This window comes from Falco peregrinus, chromosome 18 (assembly GCF_023634155.1).
Source record: "Falco peregrinus isolate bFalPer1 chromosome 18, bFalPer1.pri, whole genome shotgun sequence".
In the NCBI taxonomy this organism is placed as follows: Eukaryota; Metazoa; Chordata; class Aves; order Falconiformes; family Falconidae; genus Falco; species Falco peregrinus.
This window is the reverse complement of record NC_073738.1, coordinates 6,471,425-6,491,338: the sequence shown is the minus strand read 5'-3', so window position 1 is coordinate 6,491,338 and position 19,914 is coordinate 6,471,425. Positions and strand designations below refer to the sequence as shown.

The 19,914-nt window shown below is 50.6% G+C and overlaps 1 protein-coding gene and 1 long non-coding RNA gene across 3 annotated transcripts; one reads left to right on the top strand and one right to left on the bottom strand.

Annotated features, from left to right (window-relative positions):
- The first annotated feature begins 97 nt into the window (after positions 1–97).
- Positions 98–10,966, top strand: LOC114011695 (uncharacterized). The gene is made up of 2 exons (XR_003553738.2): positions 98–480; positions 1,868–10,966. It is a non-coding gene; the product is annotated as an uncharacterized LOC114011695 (long non-coding RNA).
- An 820-nt stretch (positions 10,967–11,786) lies between these two features.
- PHB1 (prohibitin 1) lies at positions 11,787–17,073 on the bottom strand. 2 transcript variants are annotated; one of them, XM_005235856.4, is made up of 7 exons: positions 16,931–17,073; positions 16,258–16,383; positions 15,679–15,840; positions 15,100–15,242; positions 14,362–14,478; positions 13,130–13,225; positions 11,787–12,161 (listed from the first exon to the last, which is right to left on the bottom strand). In XM_005235856.4, exons 2-7 carry the CDS (start codon positions 16,343–16,345, stop codon positions 11,949–11,951), a joined length of 819 nt encoding a protein of 272 aa, XP_005235913.1. In that variant the 5' UTR covers positions 16,346–16,383; positions 16,931–17,073; the 3' UTR covers positions 11,787–11,948. The 2 variants fall into 2 exon arrangements, with proteins under 2 accessions (XP_005235913.1, XP_013153404.1); XM_013297950.3 differs by having other exon boundaries at positions 16,881–16,934.
- Positions 17,074–19,914: the final 2,841 nt, after the last annotated feature.

Genomic DNA, 19,914 nt, shown 5'->3' with positions numbered 1-19,914 from the left:
CGTGTGCGCGGGGGAACGCGCGCGGGGCTGGGGCGGAGGGGGACACAGACGGGACACCCATAGGCTGAGGGGAGCCCCGGGGCGCATGCGCCTTCGGCCGCTGCCGCGCTCCCCAGCCGCTGCGCACCTCGGGCCGCGGCGGGCCGGGGGCAGCGCGGAGCGCAGGTGAGGCCAGGCGCGCTGCGCATGCGCGGCAGCCGGCGCCCCGCGGGGCTCAGGTGAGGCGGCGCACGTGGAGGGAGCGCGGGGCCGACCGTTACTCCGCTGAGGTAATTAAAGCAGCCGCCCTAATTGCAGTCAACTGAGCCGGGCGAGACTGTGGCGAGCGCTCCGCCGCGCCGCGGCTAACCCCGGCCCGTGCCTCAGCCTTCTCTGTGGGTGTCCTCGTCGGTGCGGTGAAGGCCCCTGGCTGCAGCTCTGCAGCTGGGGGAAGAACGGCCGTCGTGGGACCGGATTGTTGCCGAGTCTCGGTCCTCACAGGTGAGTAAGGATAATGCCTCACACAGCGGCTGCCGTGAGGGAGCAGCTGTGGCCTCCGGACGGGTGGCACCTTGAAAGGGCTATGTGTCATATGTGGTGCTAGAGCTGCCCCTCAGGAGCCAGGTAAGTCCTTAATAAAGGCCTCGTCAGCAAGGCCCTATCTCATTTACGGTTGTCAGAGGAGTCAGTCACTTCTGTTATTATGCCAGACCCCAGCTCCCACTTGTTCAAACCCTCCTCTCCCCTTAAAATACTAATAACTACTTAACTCTGGCCTGTGGTTTCTTGATTACACCCACCTACAGGGCCTAGGCCTGGTGTATGAGGGAGATGTGACAAGAAGGAAAAAAATATTTTTTCCTAGTAGAGCTCCCAGTTGGTGGCGGGTGTGGGGAGGGTCAGGGCTGCTGCTTTGCAGGCTGGCACAGCATTTTGCAGTGGTGCCACCTCTCCCAGGAAGCTGCGAAGCTTACACCATATCCCTGAAAACCACTGCTGAGTGCTGTGTAGGAGGGAAGAGCACTGCTGTGGTTTAGGTTTGGCGATGGTAAAAGAATTAGAGTAGCAGAAACAGGAAAACGGGGAAGGGCGCCAGCCTCTTGGGTAGCTTCCCAAGGACTTCAGGAATCTTTTGTGCCCTCTAGCTTTGGCTCCCTCTTGCCCACTCAGACCTGTGTTCCTGCTGTAGTCCCCTTATTTAAAACCTTTTATCTGCAATCCCATCTCTACCTGTGGTTTGTTTCCTCATCTGCTTTGTTTGCTGCAAATGCCCCCCCTAAAAGTGTAGGGCACTTGATTTGAGGTTCTGTGAAAAGTCCATACATCGTTACTCCCCTGAAATGTAATGTTACATGTCTGTGTATTTGACCTGCTCTTGATTATTGAACACAAAACCCATATTTGAGCTCCCTGTGCAGAGCAGGGATTGGGCTTTCAAAGTCGACGGCGAAATAAAAGCGGCTGGGTAGGCTGGGGAAGCCTTATGGCGCAATCGGAACAATGTTGCCAGCTCTCTTCCTTGCCCAAGCAACCCCTGCTGTGGGGGCATGGGAAAGGAGCAGAGCCTGGGGCGTTTCACTCTGACCAGCCCCATGGGAGCTCTTACCAGCTGGTCTCATTCAGAGCAGGCCCCTGGCTGTTCTAATCTCTGCTGGGACCTGTGTATAGCTGGCAAGGAAAGGGATAGTCTGGGCTTTGAGAGCATGGGCACCACTCCATCTTAGCCCAACAGCCTTGTGCAGTGCAGCTTCCTGAGGAAAAATAGAGGATGTCAGGGGGTGTGGTGCTGCTGTTGGTTAGCTGTATGCATGTGAAGGATGTCATGTCATAAAATCTCCCGCCCTGAAAAGGGCCGCAAGAAAAATGCTGGGGACCTTTTTCTTGGAAGGTAAATGAACAAGACAGCAGTGACAGAGCCCCTCTTCCAAATGTGGGACTTCAGCAGAGGAACAACTGGGAGATGCTGGGAGACAATGGACACACAGATGACGAGTAAAGCCATTAACTGTTTCAACATCCACAAAGGCGAAGCTGCTGCTGGTGTCCATCCATGGGACACAAGTAGGCCAGGGCCTTGATGATCTCTCTCTCTCCAACGTGCGAGAAGAGCGTTTAATCTCTGTTTTGCTGTTCCCTCTTCTCTGATGCAGTCTGTGGTCTTCTAACCTGGCTTCCTTACCCTAGGCCTGCAGCAAGAGGTCCCCTCCTGTTGAATGTCTACTGAAGGAATTGCAGGGGCCTTTCCTGATAAAGGTGCTCTGTATCCTCAGATGATGTCGGCGAGAATGATTTCACTCCCTCCAAATGAAAGCTACACTGAGATTAAAAGGAAGTGTTAAGTCCCTCATTCTTGTGGACACCATGACTCTCAGAGGGATGTTTAAAAAAAAAAATCGAGGACTAAATACAAATATCCTTGGACTCTGAAGGGCTTCTGACATGCTGAAAACAAAGCTTGTCCTCATGGCCCTGCTTGTGTCCCATCAGCATCAGTGGTGGCTTGGGGAAGAGAGAGCTGCAGAGGAGAGTGACCCTTCCTAGCCTTGCTGTATGGTTTGGCTCCTGAATTCCCAGGACACCCAGCAGTCACACACTTTCTTCCCTGGGTGTTTAGTTAATGGAGGGTGACAGCTCCTCATGCTGCTCCCAGGGAGGGATCCAGCTGAGAGACTGGCTGTGGCACTGAGCCCTGTTCCCACAAGGAAGCCTGTTTCAGCTATTTACGGCCCTCTCTTTGATCTAGCTTTTGACATGAAAAGACATGTCAGCCAGGTAGAGGGAAAGGAAAAAAAAAATGCGGGAAAAGCCCCACATCTCTGCTTGTACATGATCTGCTCCCTAGCACACACCTGCCTCAGCCACAGATCCTTATCAGCCCTCTGATTTCCTTGCTGTCATCTCTGCTTTCCCTTCACACTGGTGTATAACTTCTAGAGACAACTTTCTGCACTTTGTTTCCTGCTCAGTAAGATGCTGTGGCTTCCATGCCCCTTCTCTCTGGCCTTTTCCTTATTTCTACAGTACAACCAGTGTGGGAAATGCCCTCATGTCCTCCTCATTGCATGCAGTGCCAGGTGATACAGATCTTCATTTCTTCCCTAAAATGCTGCACTGTTACAGCAAGCAGCTGTTTGCAGCTCACTTCAGAAGTAGCAGCCATACAGCTGTAGGTTACTTTGTCCCTCCCTGGAAATCAGATCTTTTTTTCTGCTAAGCAGCTTAGGCCCTTTCAGGGTGAAAAGTACAATAAAAGTATGAGAATTTGATGGGCCAGGGGCTGCAGACACACTAGAACACAGCGTTACTCACTTGTGGTTTTTTTACTTGTGGTTTTTTTCTAGGGGACTAGATGTTCTAGACCTGCTAAGAAAGCAAACAATGAGTATGAGTATTGCTGAGATGCAGCGACCTCTGTGGTGGAGATAACCACTAGTACCAACTGCTGAATGGCATGGGAAGGAGAAAAATCAGATGTGAACTCCTGCTTTTATCAGTCAATAATTTTCCTGTGGTTTCATGGCTTTGCAAAGCTGGGTGTTCCTGAGCAATCCCTGATCCACCTGCTCTGGTTCTTTTATATGGCTTTCAGGCAACAAACCAGGGCTGGAATCCTCTTGTACAAGATGTCTGCCTGGTCTGGGGCCTGCAGTCCCACATGAGCTGTGCTTCTGAGAGATGGGGCCTAGTTTACAAGAGTTCTTGGCTTTACTCGGGCAGTGATGGCTCTTGGCTTCATCCAAACTCCTGCTGTGATGATTTCTTGGGAAACTTGGCAGCCAGTGAACCAGGCCTTCTAGCCCTTCCTCTTCCCACAGCCAACAGGGAGATGGGCTGCCTTCCTGCTGTCCTACCTGCATCCTCCCATGGTGAGAGGTGACTCTTGGTGCCTTCTAGGTGCTGGCGGCAGGGTTGGCACTGAGCAGGGTCAAGTGAACAGCACTAGCCCTTCTCCACATGCTTGATGTTTTGCTGAGACCTCCACATCGTAACAGTTCTGTTTTGGGAACAGCCTGAACTGGGCATGACCTGACACTTGTCAGAATGCAGTTGCAATTGGGACTTTCCCCTTCCTCAAGGGGGGAAGGCCCTTGGAGCTAGGTGCTGCTCGAGGATGCTGGTAAAGAACAGGCCCTGCCCCACTAGGAAAACAAGCCAAGTGTGAGAAGGGGCACAGACAGGGCACTGGCACCTTGCTGACAGTGTCTGTAACCCAACCAGTTGACTCTCAGATTAATGCTTTATCTTTTAGGGATCCTGCTGTGTCCTGCAGAATTTAGGATCCTCTCAAGCAATGGGAGAGGAAGCAACAGGAAAACAAAGGGGGTTTCCTGCTACCTCTTGACACAGGAAGCCCTGCACTGTCTGGGGGAACCACCACTACTGAGTGCAGAGGTGTTGGGCTTTGAGACCATATCAGAACAAAGTAGAAGCTCAAGCAGACAAAATTCTTGTTCCCATTCTCCCTTCTCTTTCAGTAATTCAGTGTAAGGCCACAATTAAAGATTTAACTGCCTCCAAATAATATAGCAGAGCTAATACCCACTGTTATCTCCTTGGGCCCAAGATCAGACCTTGAGAGCAGCAGAGTACAGGCAGAGTTGACATGCGCTGAAACACCTGAGAAGCAGACCTGCAGTCTGAGGTACCTGCTGGGGGTACCAGTAGCTTTAATTCTGCCCACATTTAGCCCACCCTGTAAGTATTTTAATGCTGCAAGCAAGCACCTGGGTGCTGAGGGGCAGCATTCAGGGACCCAGCATGACCAGCTGGTTTCAGTGTGTTTTTAGAGGGCCTTGTTCATGAAAGGCTTGAACTCAGGCTGGGCAGGGCAGCAGTAACATCCTTATGTAATACATAAAAGCCTGGCTGATTCATGTGTGGGTTAATAACTTTCTTTGGCGTACTTGGGGCAGGGTACCATGACTGTGTTATCAGAGCTGTTAGCCTCTGCATAAAAATCATGCCACAAAAAAAAAGTTCTCTTTGGGTAGCCTTGGTTTTGTGCTGCTTTTTTTTTAATAAAGTAAAATACAGATTCTGGAATATGGCGGTTGGACAAGAGCAGGATGGAAGTGAGGCAAACTCTCAGAATTGGGCTTTTATTGTCAGTTTAATTGACTTTGGTGTTATGCTGTAATCTCAGGAGGTCTTCCCAGACTGTCTACATAAGGGAAGTTCTAAAGTATGTGCTGGGGAAATTGTTAAATGGAAGCATCACCATAGCAGGCTGTTCGAGGCATTTCTGTTCTTGTGTTAAAGAGCACCTCTGCTCAGATCAGCATCAGCCCCTACCAAAGCAGTACAAGCAGCATCTGTGTACCTTGGCTGGTGAGGAATGAATGTGTTTAACCTAGAGTCCTTTCCATTCACACCCAATCTTCCAGCCTAGCTTTTTATGTAGAAACTTATCTCTGGGTTTGAGAAGCACCTACGGAAAGCTGTGCTTGGGAGCAAATACTATGTCAGAGAAAGAGAGCTGTATTTACCAGCTTTGTAGAAGAGGCACTGCAAGACTTAACACCCATGAAAGTCACATTTGAGTTAATGTCTCTGGGACAGACTCACCTTGTTCAGGCTTAACCCCTGCTTCCTTCCTGTTCTTGCCTCTGTTGAATATTTTTAACCTACCACTCAGGGGCATCCTGCACACACTCTCCTCTAGCCTCCTGCCCTTCCTGCCCTTCCCAGCATGGGGGACATGAACACACTGGCATCTTCCACTGACACTGCCTTCTGCACTGCCCTCCTGCAGCTCAGTTTGGGACACAGTTTCCCATGCTTATGCACAGCTTTGGCTTGTCAGAGATCAAGGGCAACTCACTGCAGGTCTCTGACCCAGTCCAGACCAGCATCATGTGCATATCCAGTGTGGGGAACCCCAGATTCTGTTTTTACAGCAGCAGTTGAGCTCAGCCTCCTGTGGGAGCTTCCCAGCCTCTCTAGTTCCTCTCCTTTCTCTGGATGTGTTCAGCAAGAACTGGATGTCTGCTCCACTAAGTCCGTTCCCCATAGATATGTTTTTTTATTGCGTTCTGTGGATGGGGAAAGTGAACTCAGCATGGCTATGGGCATGTGGTTTAAAGACCATATTTTTCTAAAGACATCAGATGCTTGTCTTTCTCTGAAAGTTTGTTCTGCATCCACTAGCTAGAGTACACTTTATGTCCCCTGTCAGTCACCCTGATACCTCTCTAACTGTGACAGTCCTCTCCTGCTTCACCAAGTAGCAAACCAAACCACAAAGCATCAAGTCATCCCTAAGTAAACCTGACCTACCTCCAAGAATTACACTAGTGTCAGGACTTGCTGGAAGTCAGGTCAGTTCTGCTGGTGGAAAACAGGCATGTGAGCAATGTCTCAACCTCCAGTTGCTGCCTGGTGTCAGGCAAGGAATAATTAAACCAAATTTGGCCCTAAGAGTTGCTCCCCATCTTCCAGCCAAGCTGAGCTCCAGCCTGACTTAAGACATTATTTCCTACCTGCTTCCACAAGTGCTTTCTCCCACACACCCCACCACATCCTCTGTTTCAGGACAGAGGCATTTTCTGCTAGATCCACTTGGATATAAACAGCATAAAGGAAGCAATAAGGAAACTCCTCCCTATCCCTTACTCTAACCACTTCAGGCATACTGCCAGCTTGCTCCAGGGTAGAAATTATCACAAACTTTGGGAGCTTCCTTACCTGGAGAGACTTCAACTCTGGTGCATCAGTGACTGTCTGGGAGTAGATGCCCATTTCAATACAACAGCCATGCTGCAAATTACAACTGCTCCAGAGTGCCTCTTCAAGTGGTTGCTTTTGGTCTCCCCTTCACAAGTCAGGTAGGCTGGTTATCTATTAAATAGGGAGAGAGCACAGAGAGAGAGAGAGAGAATACACAGAGGAAATCAGGCAGTTTCCTGTTTGTTTACCATGAACAAAAGCTTGTTTGCCTGAAAGTTGCTAGTGGGCCAGCCCAGCTGCTGTGACTGGTGCAGAGCTGAGCTCTTTGACTAGCATGAAAGAAAGAAAGAAGGCAAAGTCTCCCAGGAAGGAAAAAAAAACAAAACCAAAGGTCTTCTTGGAGCTGAGGCAAAGCAGTGGGCAGGGAGATTTCACCTTGGCTTGCAGGGCTCTGATGTGTGAAGGTGGCAACCAACTGCTGTTCTTCCATCTCAAGCAAGATGTGCATTCAGCCCCCCTCATACAGGGCCCTTTAGTTGCCCCACCAGGTCTTACATTGCCCATTACCAGCAGAATTTTCCCAAAACCTGGTCCCTGTAGCTTACTTAGGTTTTGGGCTGTATTTAGACAAATACAAGAAAAACAAGTTATGAGTCTGTGCTGGCATTAATCACTCTGGAGCCACAAATCTACAGGGCTTCAAATTTAAAAACTGCCAAGCTTTTACCAACACTGGGTCCTCCAGTATGAATTCATCATACTAATGTTCTGGACCCAAAGACTCAACGCTCTTCTAATGTCCAGCTAAAAGAACTTGCATCTCTGAAGTCATGCCTAGACACTTCTGTTGTTTCTGTCCACCCTGAATTAGCAATAAACCAGGGACCGCCTTTGGCAGGTGGGAAAGGAGGAATGCTCAAAGGGCTGCAAGGAGACAGGCTGCAAAGCCAAGCCAGCCTGGGACAGAAAAGGAAACAGGCATTTGCACCTTTCATTGTGCTGCATTAGGTTAGAGGAGATAAAAAATGGAGCTGGAAACACTCAGCAGAGTGAAATGGGCATCAGAAGTTCACCAGGACAGCCCCGCACAGGGACTAAACCCTTGTACCTGCCCTCCTGAGCAGTACTGTCCATCTGACGGCTCTTGTGCCAGCTGGTGCTTTTTCTTCCTCGCCCGGAGACTGTGCTATTGTTTTTGCCCTTGTCCATGGCCACTCCTTGCATCCTCTGCCCAGGGCAGGATGACCTCCCTTCGGGAGGCTGAGGGACACCCTTTGGTCCTTGCTGCCCTTCCCACGTGGAGATAATTGCTGCTGCCATCTGGCGGGAGAGCAGCCCACCTGCCAGCCTCAGCTGCTCCAGCATGGATTCATCTTGCGTCTGAAAAAGGTGACCTCTTTGCAAATGTCCTTCCTGGCTTATGTGGTCTGTCAGAGTTAGCAGCAAAGCTATAGCCTCCGCCACTCACGTGCAAAACACACCCGGCCCTGTGACTTTGGTGCCAAATGTAACAATGGCACCATTGGAAAATGGAAGGATCCAGGAGTACATGGTGTGGTGCTGGCGTAAGTCAGCTCTGGGGATGGAGAGCCTGACAGAAGGACGTTTAATTCTGGCTAGCAAACACCCAGGCAAAGGTCTACAGTAGAACCTTTCTCCAAGTAAATTTTTGGGCTATTTTAGCTGGGTTCCTTAAAGAACTGTGTGCTTTCTTCAGCCCAGTAACACATCCAGCCTTGCTGGGGGAACACTGGCTCTATGCGCTCATGCTGTTTCTTCTCCAGAGAAAACCAATTTCAAACTAATTTGATGGGGGGATTAGAAGTTGTCAAATATACTAAATTCAAAGTGTTTTGTGCAAATAGGTGGCAAAAGTGAAGAAAACCTGACCACATAAAGCATCCCCATCCCCAAAGCAAAAGTTTTAGCATGGCTGCAATCCCTACTAAGTAGCAGAAGGCCCACACAACAGAAAACTGGTGTAACTACCCAGTGGAGGATATTCTTCAATCAGACTTTGCCATTAATTTCAGACAGTGGGAATCCAGGCGTGACAGCCAGACCAGGGGCCCATGGGCTTTTCAGTTCACAGAAAACCTGGCATTTCTCCACTTCCCTTCCAGTGGCATCATCCAGCTGCCTCCCACCTCTGATCACAGCTCACCTTGGGCTGAAGCGTCTTACCCAAAAGATGTGGCACATGGTGGTCATGGAATACTATGTCAGAGACAGAGGTTGCTCCTCCATGTGTGGTCACAAGACCGTCCCGCTTTTGCTTTCTCCAAGAATAAGGTGAAGGGGGAGATCTGCTATTCCTGGAGCATCTCCAGCACCTTTGTATGCAAGAGAGTTGTGAAGCTGGCAGCCCTTGCAGTAGCTCTGCCTTGCAGCTGGGAGCCCACCTCCACAGGCCCACAGGGTGGCAGGTGACCATTCACAGCACTAGGCTGATCACATACCTTACACAGGTTCTCTGGGAGGGCAGACCAGGACCTGCACAGCAAAACTCCTTTCTCTGCCCTCAGTGCGAAACCACAGGCCTTGAACCTCTCTCATTTCTCCACCCCAGGTTGTGCTCCACTTTCAGGAGCGAGTTTTTGTTACTGATTATTAAGAGCAACAAAGTTAGAAATGCCAGAGAGGGTGGGGATACCTTGTTTGTTCGAGCAGCAGAGGCCTGCCTTATGTTACCCAAGCCTAGAGCTCTATTGCCCTGACAAGTAACAGTGCTGAAAGCCAGTGCTCACACCCTGCTAATACCCTCTGAACAGTGAGAGGGAAGGGCCAGCATCCTGGGAAGCAAGAGTCCAGCCTTGGCCAGGAGTGCCAGGCAGGCCAGCCCTTGACAACACTTATTTTTGTTTTTACATCAAAGAGTCTGCCAGCACGTGAGAAGCTTGGCAGAGGATGCCAGGCAGTGCCCACTCGCTACTGTGCAGTGCTCTGAGCAGTACCCATCCAGCAAGCAGGCAGCTGTTTCCTCACCCACTACCCCTGTGCAGCCCATGCAGAACTTTGTCCTGATTTTAGGGTCACTGTTCCCATCTGGAGCTAGACAGCTCCACGGTCCACACACTCTACAAGGCTGAAGAGCAGCTATAAGCACAATACAAACAAGGCGTTTGGCTAGCACACACCGAGACAGCTATAGGTTCACCAGCAGCTTTGAAGTCTGATAAGCTCCATGGCAGCTTTAGGCATTGAGTGAGGCGGAGCAAGGGTATAGGAGCAGTTAACAGCCAGGGAACATTTGTAAAAATAATTACACCCAACAGCAAAGAAAACTGATTCATCAGACCCAGGGGCCACTCTTTAAGAGCCTCAGCCACCTCCGGAGAAGCTAACAGCAAAAGCAGCAGGAAACACTCTGCACACCACTGAAAATGCAGAACTGGGAGGAGAAGCAATGCAGAGCCACAGAAGCTGAGAAGGGATTTCAGATGCACTGTTTTGAGCCCAACACCTGGTGCATGAAACTAACTGAAAGAAATGCAGAAAACGCTAAGGGAGCTTTCAAAAGAGCCTTGGGAGAAAAGTGGAAGCTTCTTTACAAGTGTCTGAAGTGGTAAACCAGAAGAATAAAGAACAAGAGCACTGGAGAGGGAAGAGGCCTGGAAGTTATTTGGGAGTTATGGACCTGACTGTTCAGCTGCTGAAAATAGTTTGCAATCTCAGGCACCTCATCACTGCAAGAGCGTATTCTGCCCAGCAGAAAAACCAGGCAATCTTTCCATTTTGAGGGGAGGGCAACAACTCAAAGCAGCTATTGAATGATGAAATGGGCCCACCATTAACAGCAGCTTTCCCAAGAGCTCAACATCCTCAGGGTAGTGATGACACCCACCTAAGACTGCATTGCTCAGAAATAACAGACACCGTACAAGTGTCCTATTATCATCTGCAGGATGGGGATAGTGGTGTGCCAGGCTAGTACTGGGCCTTCTGACAGCAGGTTTGAAGCTCACTGTAGGCTGTATCTGGTACAATACACCCGTTTTCTTTCCAGTAGCATGGTGTTGCATCAAATAAGCACCCTGGAAAATCTACGTACATGCAGTAAACAACAGCCTGAAACGTGCACGGAAAACAGTTAAAAGCCCTCACAATAACCTCAGCAAACTCAGCCTTACCTTGTTGCAGGAATTCAGCTTAAGAATCATGTTTTGAGCTTTTAAGGTGTCAGGAGCAATACCTATTTGCCTGTGCTAAGTGACTTTTATCCAAATAATTAGCACAAGTATGAGGTGTCTTGCTCCACTGACCAAACCTTTGTTCTTCTGAGATATCAATAATAAAAAAACCTAATGCACAAAAAAACCAACCCCACACTACTACATTTGGGACTGTGGCATTTATTGAAGGCTGCTTATACAATCTCATCCATCACATCCTCCTCACAGTCCAGGTTCCCTAAATAAGAAGTGTTGATGTAACAGAGAATTCTGCCCACCTCCAACTGCCTGAGCCACAGAGCACCAAGTCATCCCTTCTTTGTCCCAGGTGCCACCTGCAGTAGGCTGACTGCCACTTTTACTGACCTTGGTGAAAGAACCAAGGCTGCACAACAGGGCAGGTGGCAGCAAAGAGGTCAAGTGGCAGCGGCAGGGGAAGAGGTGCAGATGTTCCATTTCCAGCATATATGTGAGAAGTATTTCCTGCAGGGGAAGTATCTTCTCTGTACCTGAAATCCATCTACTGCATAAGTGAAATCTCTGCAGTTTTCACCCCCAGCCTCAATGCACTCATGACCTGTGCCTCCAGCCATCAGTGCTATCTGTTCACACAGGCTCAGCAGAGCCACTGCCCTAACAGCTGAGATGTCCTCTTACTCTCAGCTGACACCTGAAAAAAAGACTGGCTTGACTGAGTGAGCCCTGAGCATCCCTGTTCTGTAGTCCAGGACCTGCAAGTCTGTTGACCCTGGCTCAGCCAGCCTAAAGGCACTGAAGCATTGCTGTGATACCTGATCGATACAGCACTCTAGTGGTCAGGGAGTCACCTGGGCTACTCATTCATCCCAGCAGTGAACAGATGAAAATTCTGCTCCTGTTGCTCAAACTGCCTGGAAAGGGGCAATTCTCAAACTTAAGCTTAATGGTCAGTGAAGCTACTGCTCTGACCATACATGGGAGGAATGCCGGTTTGCTGTCAAGAGTGTTCAGTTTTATTTGATTAAGAATTCAAAATGGGTTGAATTTTAATTTCCTCTGCTTTTGCCAATGAGGAAATTGCAAAGATTCTTTTGGAAAGGGCTGATCTAGTAAGTAGAGGTGACCAGGCTAGCTATGGCTGCAGAGCCAGGTTCACTGTGGCAACTGGAGGAGCACAGACTGTCCAGAGGGCAGATAGGTGATGTTGCGGGACCGCGAGAGCTGGTATGCGATGTCTTCAGCTGCCTCAAGCTTGCGCAGCTCAATAAGACCATCGCCTGCAGTGGCCAGTGAATTGGCAATCAGCTCTGCTGCTTTTGAGTCTCCCTCAGCAGAGATGACAGCTGCTTTCTTCTGCTGCTCAGCCTGAAAGTAAGCAGATGAAAAGGGGAATAACCAACAGAGAAAACAACCAAAAGAGAAGGAAGATGCTGTTGTCATGTTTAAAATATAAATTCCCACTTCGCCACCCTACTGTTGTTTTCCCCAGTACAAGAGCTACAACAGAAGGTGATTTTAATTTAAAGCTGTATCCTGTTAAGACTGTTTTTCTGCCTACTGTGGAAAAAAGGCTGAAAAATTATCTTGAAATTGCCTTAGTCTTAACCTCATGAAACATTAACCCACCTGAAGGCACTGCTAGTGAAAAATTGTCTATGAAAGATTTGAGAACTTCACCAGTGGAGTTAAAAACAGATAAACACTTCTACTGTTTAATCATCCTGGCTGGTTACATGCATCTTTCTACATCCACTAGATTAATTTTGGGTGTAGTTGCAGGTTCTTGCAATCTCAACAGGCATGTGTTCTTAGCTGTACCAAGGTGCTTCAACATGAAACTGCGTCTGTGGATGCTGACCAAGATCCCGGGTTGGTCAGAGACTATGTGGCCTGGGGCATGCAGTCAGTAACACTCCTATGACAGAGCCCCCCACGCCCATGATATCAAACACCATGCAAAACTTTGTCCACCCTCTAAAATTCACAAACAGCAGGATCCCTTCAGCTGCAAGTCTCCACCTTGAACCCCACTTCTAACTGACACTTCCTCCTGAGGGCTGTTTCCTACCTCCTCCATGTGGACATTTCTGTTTAGCACTCCAGTAAGACTGAGACACATTATTAAAAGAAAAAAAAAAACAAAATCAACTTTATGCTTTATCTATCCAACCGTCATGTGCCAGAGCCAAGAACCGTATCAACATTATGACCCTAAGCAACTTCAGCATTCAGCTGCCTGGTTTCCTGGACAGGTAAGTGAGAGATGTTCACCGCAAGCTAGAGTGGGAAAGGAGATACCAGGAACCATTTCCATGTTTCTCAGGACAAGGTACCTTTTCCACAATGAATCTGGCTCTTTCTGCTTCTTGCTGGGCCACTTGCTTCATCTCCACTGCCTCTGTGAACTCCTTGCCAAAGGTCAGATGGGTCTGCAGAGCACAAATCAAGCTAAGTCCACAATGCTGACAGTTTACAGTGGCACTGCTGCGACCCACACAAGCCCCAAGGGGGAGGCAGCCTGCCTGTATCAGTGAAAGTGGAATGGAGATGGAAAGCCAGTATTCCTAAAAGAACAGAAATTAAGACAAGCAGACCTCCCCATCCAGTTTTGAAGTCTCAAGGGATACACAAGTGCAGCTCCAATCCAGCACACCAGTAACACCAGAGACACACCATGCTCCCCCTGCCACCAGCACCTGCTGCATCACCTGGCAGGGGCAGCCCACTCACTCAGTGCTCCCCTCCCAAAGCAGGGAAGCCTGTTCTTTGCCAAGCCTTCCTACACCTTGTATGTTCCAATATGCACTGGTGCACTCAAGTCTGGGCTGTTTGGACAGTTGCAGGCTCCTGGGATGGGACAGGGGAAAGGTGAATTTCCTTCAGTAGCATGCTCAGGAGAACACCAGAAACAGAGTCGTAACTCACATTTTGCAGAAATACGGTCACCTTCCTGCAGAAACTTCCTATATGGCCCTTTCCTCTACGCAGGCTTTCGAGGGAAGTCCCAGAAGAGAGAGGGAGAGGTGCATGCACACGCCAGATTACAACACATTTAATTTACAAAGCTTATAGGGAGATAGGAGAGGAGAGCTCCCTCCTTGATTAGCCTTTTAGAAGACACAGCCAGGAGAAAACCTAGTACTTTGCAGAAAAAGGATGCTATCAAAAGCAGCTATTTTCACTACCTCCTCACGCCTAGCACTTTCTCCCCGTGTCTCAGGGTACCCATGGAACAGCTGCCTTCTCTAAAGTGATGTGCAGCCTGATCCATCACCCACAGAAGCACTTTTCATTTTAACTGTAAAAGCCCTGCAACAGTGAAGTCTGTTGAAAGGCCAGCACAGCAGAGCCTTCAAGGGCTTAGTCAAGGTCACAGAAGGCCAGTGACAAAACCAGAGGTACTGACATGACCAGTAACCACTACATCCCATGCAACTGCAGACAAACATTGTCCACATGTCCAAACTTCCAGCTCACTCGTCTCTGGCCACCTACCAATTCTCTTCTCCACTGCTCTTATTTGGGCACACTCCAAAGAGAAAAATGGAAAGAGGAAAACTCTTACCAAGGACACATCATCCAGAATGAGCCCGAAGGTTGCTGCTCTCTCCGTGAGGTCTTCGCTCACTTGTCTTGAGACCAGCTCTCTCTGAGTGATCAATTCTCCAGCATCAAAGCGAGCCTGAAATCAGGATGGAGAACAGTGAGAAAAAAGCTCCCAGAAGTGATGGATGCTCCATTCCCTGCCTGTCTTTGCACCTGTGAGTCCCAGAGCTCTCCCAAAGCTAGCAAACACCAAGCTGCCCAGGCATTTGAAGTAAGAGAAAGACTGAATGTCTGGGAATTTAAGTGTAAGCTGAAGGGGAGGTTGTCCAGTTGAGCACTTAATGTAAAAGCTGGACTAAAACTGGTTAGTAATTCTTTGGCAGTTCCCTGGGTATGCTTCCAAAACCAGATATCTTCTGTAAGCTGAAATCTAAGATTATGTGAGAAGTAAAAAGCCCAGTCTCCTGCCCGAGACTCCCAGCCTGAAGAGCAGAGCTAACAGCTGAGAGCAGGTAACAAATAAACCTCTTGTCATCCAGAGATCAACCAACATGAATCAAGTCAGCCCAAGCAGTCAGGAATGACCAAGAAACAAAAAAACTACGATTAGCTTTTCTGGATGTCTGATGAGAGCCTGGGGGTTGGAAAGAGAAGCCTTATTCCGAAGCACAACATATTCCACACTCTGGTGGGTCCCTCACTGCTAAAAAGAGGAAAGATGACTGGCAGAGCCCAGCAGCTCTTATAGTGTCCTTACCACAACAGATTTAAGGATTTCAGTTGTGATTGAGGGCAGGACACGCTCATCGTAGTCCTCTCCAATACTGGTGAAAATCCGTGGTAACTGGGCAGTCACTGGTCTAAACAGGATACGCAACGTGATGTTCACATTCTGTAGATCTGTTCAAAGAAAGCCATGAGTTTAGTAGCAAACCACAGGGGCAGGAGATTTCCTGAAGCTGTCCTCTCTAGGGCAACTAAATGAGAAAGAATAAACATTCAGACTTCTTTTTCCCAGAAAAAACAAATTTTTTTTACTATGCCTTTCACCTCGGCATCTAAATCCTCCTTACAGATAAGATTTCAGCTTCAGTTTGTTAGTGACCTAGGGAATTACTTGCCCTACTGTAAAGGCAGAGACTTTATGTTTTAAAGGATTTTTTACAGGACCAAAGGTAGGATCTTTTAATCTATTCTGTAACTAAAAAACCAGATCAAATCATTCCTGACTCTGTGCCAAACCGGACTTGAGACAAATGGGATTTCAACGTCCAGAAGAAAAAAAAAATCATCAGAGCATCTGGTTTTCTTATGGTTGCCAGGTCCAAACACTCACCTTTGCTGCCAGTGATCACGGGAATGTTACGGGGGCGAGAGCGGCAGTCAAAAATGATGGGTTTCTGTACCCAGGGGATGAGGAAGTGGGTACCTTCTCCTACCACTGTATCCTGGACCCCACGGAATCGGTCAAAGATGACAGCTCTGTGGCCCGCATCAACTAGAGAAGAAAAGAGCACATCAAACACTGTTTCACTATCTGTTGAATCTACACACCACCAAAACCTTCTCCATGGAAGCAGTCTGTTAAGGATGGTTAAAGCCTTTTGCTACAGGAGACCAGTGAAATTAGTTAGAACATTTGGAGCAACAGGGCAAAGAGAAGATGTAGCCATCACTCCTGGCCCTCCACCTGCTCACAGTGGCAGCAGCTAATTAACAGCTTTCTAGAGAAAGAACCTCACAATCCTCTTGCTCATGCAAGGCACAAGGTATACAAGGTATAGAACAGCCCAGCAAGGCTTCACATCTATCTTCCCCCAATGTCATAAGCAATAAAAGCACAGAGCAGCCAAGTTACTAACAAAAAAAATTTAAAAAAAAGATATGAACTGAAGTGGTCAGCTCTTCCACTCACCATTGTAAAGAGCAGAATTGACAACTCCACCTGCAACAGCCAAGCCCAGGCCAAGCTTCCCAAGGCTTTCAAATACCTTCGCAGCCATTTCACACGTCCAGTTCCAGCCCCTTTAAAACGTCCCTCCTGCAAAAACCCACCAGCTCATTAAAACCCTATGAAGTAAGAAGTCCGGGAAGTCCTGTGTGCAGATGCCTACAGGCCAAGGATTACCCCCCCTCTCCGAAAACCCCACCCTGCAGTGGCTGCACCCCACCAGCAGCCCTGCCTCTCCCCTCAACAGCTGCCTCAGCCCGCAGGCCTCCTCCCTGGGCTCGGCGCCCCAGACCCCGCAGCACCCCGCGTACATGGGCGCCCCCACCCACGAGCACCCCGCAGGCTCATGCCGCCTGCCCCAACCCGCCCCCCGATCACAGCTCGCCCCATCCTTTCTGCACCGCCGCGGCTCCCCGCTTCGGGCCCTCCGCACCCCGAACCCGCTCCGGCCACCTCCCACTGCCCTGATTCCCCCCCGTCAGGCCGCCCTCTTCCCACTCCCACCTAGGCCTCTCGCCCCCTGCACAGGCAACCCCAGGCCCCGCTTGCCCGCAGGCCGCGGCTCGGGCACCGGGCCCGACACCTACCGGGCCCCACCGCACCCTCCTGCCCCGTTCCCCTCCCGAGCGCCCCTGACCTCCACATGAATCCCCAGGCACCGGCCCCAGTGCGCCTGAGCGCTGCACCAAGACGCCCACTGCTCATTGGCCCGCGTCTCCCCGCGGCACTCTGGGACACGTAGTTCTATACGGCGCTGCCCCTTGCCCAGCGGCCTATAACTCCCGGCGTACCCCGCGGAGGCCCGGGCGCTGAACAAGGCCGTTTTCCATTAGCTGCAGCTTCTGCGCGCAGGGCCTCCTGGGAGCTGTAGGCCTAGCGGAAGGAAGCCACGTGGGCGCTGCACTGGGGCGCCCAGGGCCGTACAGGGGCTTGCGGGGACCGGAGATGCTTCACGGACAGCCAGGACGGGTGGGCCAGCGTGTGCTCGCTCCTCGCTTGTCACGAGGCAAAGCGGGCCTGGACCTGACCTTTCCCGGTAGTGCCCAGGCAGCGGGGCGGCAGGTCCCGGCGGTGCAGCGGCGTAGAAAGGGGCTTTGATGAAGCGGTATCAATGCTGAGGAAGGACCCCTGGCGTCTGGCCGCATCCTGCCTACTTGTGACACTGCCCCCGCACCAGGCAGTCACCCGCCAGACTCCTCGTCCCCCTTGGCATGAGAAGCCAGACAGCCCCCTAGGGCCGCCCCCGTCCAGCTGCAGACAAAGGCCATTATTCCCTCGCCGTGAGCCTCTCCTTTGGCTCAGCAACCCCATGAACAGGAGGGCTGCTGCCGCTAGAGGGAAGTAGCACCCTCCTATACGCTCCAGGAATCCTGTTAAAAAAAGGGGCGACTGACGGACAACAATAAACCCTCTGCCCAGGGAGACCCCAGAGGAGCCGCCTTTCCCCGAGGCAGCCCCTCCTGTTCCTGTCGAGGGACCCTCCCTGGTGGATTCTCCCTCTGATGTGACACCACTGGGCACTTCATTACTCCCCCAGGCCACGACCTCCTGATAGCATCTCAGGGTGAAAGTGGTGCTGAACCCCATCCTTCAGGGCCCAGCAGACCCCAGGAGCCACCATGGAGTGTCCCGTCCCCTCTGGGAGCTCAGAGGGTCTCTACCCCCTACTCTGCTCCCTGTGGGGAAACTGAGGCATGGAGCTGCTCAGCAACCCAGCAACGGAGGTTCTGGTGCTGCAGCCTGCTGGCTGCCTGCACTGCCCTTTGAGTGTACAGGACCCCTAAAAGTGGGGGCAGATCCCAGCTGAGCTTATGTCCCTGATCCCCAGCTCTTGTCTGTGTGCACCTCCATTCCCATGCACGCAGCCCTGAGTGGCCGTGCTGGAGCAACTCCTGCCTGGGAAAGTCACCTCCTCCCAGGTCCCCCGTGGCACCCCAGGGTCCCCGGCACAGCTATGCGACAGATGTGCTGTGGAAGTCCTGTCCTGTGTCTAGCAATGCTCTTTTCAAGGCCACAAAAGCTCTTGTGCTTTGGCAACACCAGGAAGCAGATGCCAAAGAGGACCAGGACAAGGTGAAGGTGTTCAGCAGCAGTTGAACCTGCTGGGGAACCTCCCTGAAGCCCAGCTGAAATGGGGGTGCCCCAGAAAGCCATGGCCAAACCCTAAAAGCTGCCCTGAGCCAGGATCTGGCCCTCCTTGTGATCACTGTTCCCAAAACCCTGAGTCACTGCAAACTGATTTGGGGGCCAGATCCTAGTAAGCTCCAGCTGCTGCAAGCAGGAAGTGTAAAGTCAAATTTTGGGTGCTCCTGTGCCTGCCCTCGGTTACGTGCCTCCCCACAGGGATAAACCCAGGGAGAATCCACCTCCAGCCCAGCCAGCAGGATCAGCCCCCATAGCCCAATGCCATCCCAGTGGATCCTCCACCAGCCGCTGGGCTTTCCCCCAAGGATGACTTTGCCCCAGGAGGTTTCTGTCTACTTGCATCTAATCCAATAATAACATCCTAATTGGTGACAAAGCCATGGCTATAAACACCAATAGATTTATTCCCTTTTGACATGAAATTCACACAGAGCACAATTCAATCATTAAAGTTGGAATTTATGGAGCCAGGGTCTGGAGCTTTACACCCCCCTGCCCAGCATTGCCCTGCGCTTTGCATTTTGTAGCAGCCGTCATGGGAGCATTTGCTGCTGGGTTCGTGCAGCCCCCTTCCATTTCTCTTGCTGTGTAAAATGAGTGTTTCCCATTCATGCAAAAAAATGAACAAGGCTCATGGCAATGGCAATTTTTGGTCTAGGGCCCAGGTTTTGATATGGGAGCCCCAGGAGCCACCAGGCTGGAGGTGGTGACACGTGTATGGCAAAACTAGAGAAAAATGGGTCCTATGTGGAGGAAATACATGGCAGATGATTCAGCTGGGGCTGATGCCAGCTATATGGGCTGACATGCTACTTGATGGTGTGGGGGGACCCAGTGTGTGTCCCTGCCACCCACCAAGACTATCCCCAGCTTTGTGGGCTGAGGGATGCAGCACAAAGCCTTGATGGCTGGTGACTTGTTGGGTTTGAGTTGGAGGCAAGGGGCTGAGCAGCCCTGAAGCAGACAGAAGCATCCTGTGCCCTAGGAAATGTGGCCGTGGAGGTACACCTCAAAACAGCACCAGGCTGAGACCCCACTGCTGGGTGATGGCAGCAAGCTGCACCCCTTGCTTGAGTCTTTTAGTGAGGCTGCTGCCATCCACTGTGTTTCAGGGGACATTCCTCCACTGGGAAAAGAAATGGCAGCTTCAAGAAGTGGCTCATTGTCCTCAGGCAGTGCAGCCAGGGCTGGGCAGCCTGGCCCAGCTCCGGCCACTGCAGCGCAGGAACAAAAAGACTCCTCTTCTCTAGCTGTCCGCAAGTGGCCATCGCTGGCCAGCACCACTCCTGAAAAATTTATGGCATGAAGTTTGCAAACTGTGGAGAATCCAAGCACTCAGCGGCCAGTGACCCCAGGAGCGCAGGGCCATGAAAGCAGGCATCGATTTGCAGGGACACAGTGGCAGATCCACCCAAGCAGAGAATGGCTTTTGGCAGAAATGAGATTTTTCCAACCCAAACCATGGGTTTAGCTCAC